Below are 4,685 nucleotides of genomic sequence, written 5' to 3' on the forward strand. Positions count from 1 at the left end.
GGAAGGAGATGAGGAGAATGAGATGGAGGGAAAGGAAAAGGAGAAAGGCAAGGTGAAGGAGAAGGGGAAGAAGGGGATGGGGGAAAAGGGATGGGGAAGGAGACGAAGGGAATGAAGAGAAATGGGGAGAAAAGCGAAGAAGAGAAGAAAGGAGAAGGAAGGGGAGAAAGGGGATGGGCAAGGAGGGGAAGAGGGGAAAGAAAAGGAAGATGGGGATGAGGAGGAAGGGAAACAAGGAAGAATGGGAAGGGGGCAGGGAGGAAAGGGGCAGGGGCAGGGAAGGAAGAGGACCCATATGGGAAGGAAGTGGAAGTGCATGGTCCATACGGGGAAGGCCTGGGGCCTCTCCTCACCTCCCACCCGGCCCAGCTGCATTTCCCATCCCCCTCCGGCCGCCCCGGTGGCACCGGGCCCGATTTCAGAGCACTCCCCACAGCACCCGGCTCCGTCCCCTCCTGGCCACTCCAGCCCCCACAACCCTCTGTGGGGGCACTTCCACCCTGCCGATCGCTTTGCACCGCAAGCCAGGGCGAAAAGCCACATTTGGAGGAGCGAGGAGGAAAGCACTAACCCAACTGCACCCCAGTTTTCCAGCCTCTGCCCCCGGTTTGAACAGAGGAGGAGTCCCTGCGCCCTCCCAGTCCCCAGGTGCAAGTCAGGGATGTGCCAGCCAGCCCCCACAGGTGCTCGGCTCCCCTCCAGGTCACCCCCATCCCGTCATACCTGGGGGATGCTGCCGTGCCCCCCTCCCCGGGACGTGGGGCTCCTCACGCCACTGCACAGCCCGACCTTCGGCAGAGGAGGAGGAGGAGGAGGAGGAGGAGGAGAACCGTGTGTGCCGCCGCCCTCCCACCCGGCAAGCACGGGCAAGTTGGCGGCGCGACGGCCGGCGGGCAGGAGCCGGGAGATGAGTGGGAGCCGGGCCCTGCCCCATCTGGGAGCAGGAAAAACGCCGCCCCTGCCAAACCTGGAGCTGGTTTCGCTGCCACGACCCGTTTCCCGTGGGGAAAAGCATCTCATGGCAGGTGGGAGACGCGACCCCTTTGGATGAAATCCCTTTTCCAAAGCCGGAGGAAGGTGCACGGGGTGGAAAATGCGTTGGCAGCACGGATACTGGCTCGGCATCAGCAAACTGCAGCACGCCGTACAAAGGAGTCCCTTTTTCTACCCAAAAATTTCAAGCTCTCCCGCTATCCCACTGCCTCCCCGGGGGCCGGGGCCGCTGAGTCAGCACCGGCACTGCTGAGTCACCAGAGCCACCTCAGCCGATGAGCTCAGCGCGGGGGCTTCGGCATCTCCACGCTCGCCGGCACTGCCGGGCCCCCAGGAGGCTTTTGCCAGCACCTCTGCCAACATTTTGGGATCCTCACCAGCTTTTTCTCACCCATCCCCAAAACCACACCGATCAGCATCGCCTTAAATCCAAGGCTGGGGAAACAACCAACAAAGGGTGAGGAAGCCGGGGAAGCCAGTGACGTTTCAACTCTTCCCACCCTCCAGCCGGTGCCGTGGTCCTCTCCAAAAACACCTCGCCACAGACCACCCACGAGCCGGGATGGCAGCCACGCTCGCCATCCGCATCCTCCCCATCTCGCTCGCCAAAAGTGGAAACGGGGAATGGTTAAAAGAACGGAAAACCAAAGTCTGATTTTGCCTTTTGTTTTTTTTCCCCCCCAGCCCCTGGCTGGGGTCAGCAGCACCACGCCTAAAAAAAGCCATGTGCGGGCAGGCAGCGTGCTCCGGCCGGCAGTGTGATCCAGAGGGGAGGCAGCGTGATCCAGAGGGCAGGCGGCGCTCCCAGTGTGATCCCAGTGTGATCCAGAGGGCAGGCGGCACGCTCCCAGTTTGCTCCCAGTGTGATCTCAGTGTGATCCAGAGGGCAGGCGGCATGCTCCCAGTGTGATCCCAGTGTGATCCAGAGGGCAGGCGGCGTGCCCCCAGTTTGCTCCCAGCGTGATCCCAGTGTGATCCACAGGGCAGGCAGGATGCTCCCAGTGTGCTCCAAAGGACAGGCAGTGTGGTCCAGCCAGCAGGGACTGTGCTCCCAGTGCGCTCCCAGTGAGCTTCCAGTGTGCTCTGGAGGACAGGCAGGATGCTCCCAGTATGCTCCCAGTGTGCTCCAGCTGGCAGACAGGGTGTTCCCAGTAGGCCAGCAGTGTGTTCCCAGTGTGCTCCTGCACCAGCTATTCCAACCAGGAAGGCTCATGGAGACACCTGGCACGGCTGGGAGAAGCCGGCACCGCCACGAGGGCTGGTGCAGTGATGGCGTTAATTAAGTGCCAGGGCCTTAATTGCAACGGCATTAATTGGCGAGGATTTAGGCGCCACAGCTTTAACTGCAGCAGCTTCAATGCAACGGCCTTAAGTGCAGAGGCTTTAATTGCCAAACCACCGGGTTCCTCCGAGGCTCAGGGTCTTCGGAGCCCCTCGCTCTGTTGTTCCTCATCCTGCTCCCCATTCCCTGCCACATCCCAGCTGCAGCTCCCGGGATGTTTCTCCATCCTTTCCAGCCAGGCTGGGAAGCGGAGCTGCGGTGAGCGGGGGCGGGCCCCCTCCCCCCCCACCCCCTGCCACACCCCAGCTGCAGCTCCCGGGAGATGTTTCTCTCCTTTCCAGCCAGGCTGGGAAGCGGAGCTGCGGTGAGCGGGGCCGTGCCACCAGCCCCGCGGTGACAAACCCTCCGGTCACCCCACGGCATCCCCGGCCTCCGCGCTGACAACTGCAGCAATTACAACTTGCTCCAATCCGTTTTTTTTTTTTCACAGCATTTTCAGAGCTCGGGGTGGTTCGGAATTTTTTTTTTCCCCTCATTTGGCTGCGATGGGAACTGCAGGCTCAGGAGCTCGTGGTCCCCAGCTCCCCCCTTCGACAGCAAAATCTCATTTAATCAAAAGATGCGGCGACTGGATGTGCAGAAGCACTTCGCTCTCGCTCTCTTTTTTTCCCCTTAAGAACTGCCATTTTAGCTGTAGCAAACAAACACACTGCATTGTCCCCGCGACACGGCTCCCTCCGACAGCCCTGCCTGCAAATCCCAGGCCGCCCCGCCGCCGCCCAGCACCCCTGCTCCCGGGGAAAGGGGATTTTGGCCCTGGGATAGAGGAGAAAATTGGGGCTGAGCTGGTTTTGCGGGGCTGGCAGTGGGGTGGCGGGGGGGGGTGGAGGGGCGGGGACAGAGCTGATCACAGCTGTTTCACCTCCAGCCTCTTCCCGTTTCATTTCATCTCCCCTTGGATGCCGGCCCGGGAAGCGGAGGGGATAAATGAAAAAAGCTCTTTCATCCTCAAAAATGGTCTGGCACCCTTTTACACAGAGCTCAAAGCACCGAGATTAAAGCGCTGGCAGAGGAGGGAGCAGGGGGGTGTCCCCGAGAGGGATTTGGGGGCATCTCCCTCATCCCAGCCTGCATCCCAATCCGCAGTGGGGACAGCGAGGGGACAGGGACGGTGGGTTTGGCGCTGGCCCCTTCATGACATGCCCTTGAGAAGATTCCCGGCACGCACGTGGAGCGAGGGACACGGTGGGGGCAGGGAATGGGGACCCCAGTGCCACAGGAACAGGGACAGGGAAAGCTGGCACATGCAGGCAGGGGACCGAGGACCCCCCGACATCACAGGAACAAGGGAGCTCAGCACAGGCAGGAAGAGCACTGGGACCCCCCCAGTGGAATGGGAACGGGGACAAGGGAGCCCTGTCCACGCAGGGAAGGGACTGGGGATCCCAATGGCATGGGAATGGGGACAAGGGACCCTGCACATGCAGGGGAGGGATCAGGAACGCCAACGCTGCAGAAACAGGGAGCAGGGACCCAAGTGTGCACAGGTGGGGGACAAGGGACACGGCTGCCATGGGGATGGGGACACCAGCACACACAAGCAGGGGACCAAGGATCCTGACGCAGTGGGGATGGGGACCGGGAAACTCCCACAGGGAGCAGGCAAGGGGTCGGGAACCCCACTGCTCTGGGGACAGGGACACACACAGCCACAGGGACAGGGGAGCCTGGCACACACGGACTGAGGATGCCGATGTCACACGGATGGGGACCAGGGATCCCAGCACACACAGGCAAAGGACCACGGACCCCGATAATGTGGGAATGGAGACTGGGAACGCTGGTGCATGCAGGAAGGAGTCAAAATCCCAACGGCACAGAGACGGGGACCAGGCACCCCAGCACATGCAGACAGGGGACCAGGGACCCCGATGCCATGGAGACAAGAATTGGGGACTGCAGCACATGCAGAACCGGGACCAAAGACCCTGCTGCCATGGGGACAGGGAATGGGGACTTCAGCACATGCAAGAAGGGGACTGGGGACCCCGGTGCCGTGGGGACAGCTCACTCCCAGTGTGCCAGCGCCAGGGACACCTCACGAAGGGCTTTTTGGGACACAGACCCAAAGCACAGCCATGTGTCCCAGAGCCATCATGCCGTCCTTGCTCCCAGTGAGGCCACCAAAGGCCCCCACGGAAAAGCCAAAATGTTGGGGACACACACACTTTGCCTTCCCCAGATCCCACCGTCTCCTCTTCGGAGCCACCTTCCCCCCTTAATTACCTGCGACAAAGAGTCCATGTCGGGCAATCCGAAAAACAAACCTCGCCACAGCTAATGAGGTGCCAAAGGCCAAGAGTGGGGCTCGTTTATGGGGCCACCGTAACAACCTGCGAGGACTCTGCTC

General features: G+C 61.3%; 2 protein-coding genes across 2 annotated transcripts in view; both read right to left on the reverse strand.

Moving 5' to 3' along the window:
- The window catches only part of BOLA3 (bolA family member 3), a 30,586-nt gene extending 25,929 nt beyond the window's left edge, over positions 1-4,657 (reverse strand). Inside the window, exon 1 of the mRNA XM_017744703.1 lies at positions 3,040-4,657. Coding sequence (XP_017600192.1) covers positions 3,040-3,219 — 180 coding nt within the window. The 5' untranslated portion in view covers positions 3,220-4,657. The remainder of the gene's footprint in view (positions 1-3,039) is intronic.
- Positions 3,350-4,685, reverse strand: part of ACTG2 (actin, gamma 2, smooth muscle, enteric) — a 15,146-nt gene continuing 13,810 nt past the window's right edge. The window contains exon 10 of the mRNA XM_008641579.2: positions 3,350-3,363. The gene's annotated coding sequence lies outside the window, so the exon portion shown is untranslated. The remainder of the gene's footprint in view (positions 3,364-4,685) is intronic.

This window comes from Corvus brachyrhynchos, unplaced genomic scaffold (genome assembly GCF_000691975.1).
Source record: "Corvus brachyrhynchos isolate BGI_N302 unplaced genomic scaffold, ASM69197v1 scaffold119, whole genome shotgun sequence".
In the NCBI taxonomy this organism is placed as follows: domain Eukaryota; kingdom Metazoa; phylum Chordata; class Aves; order Passeriformes; family Corvidae; genus Corvus; species Corvus brachyrhynchos.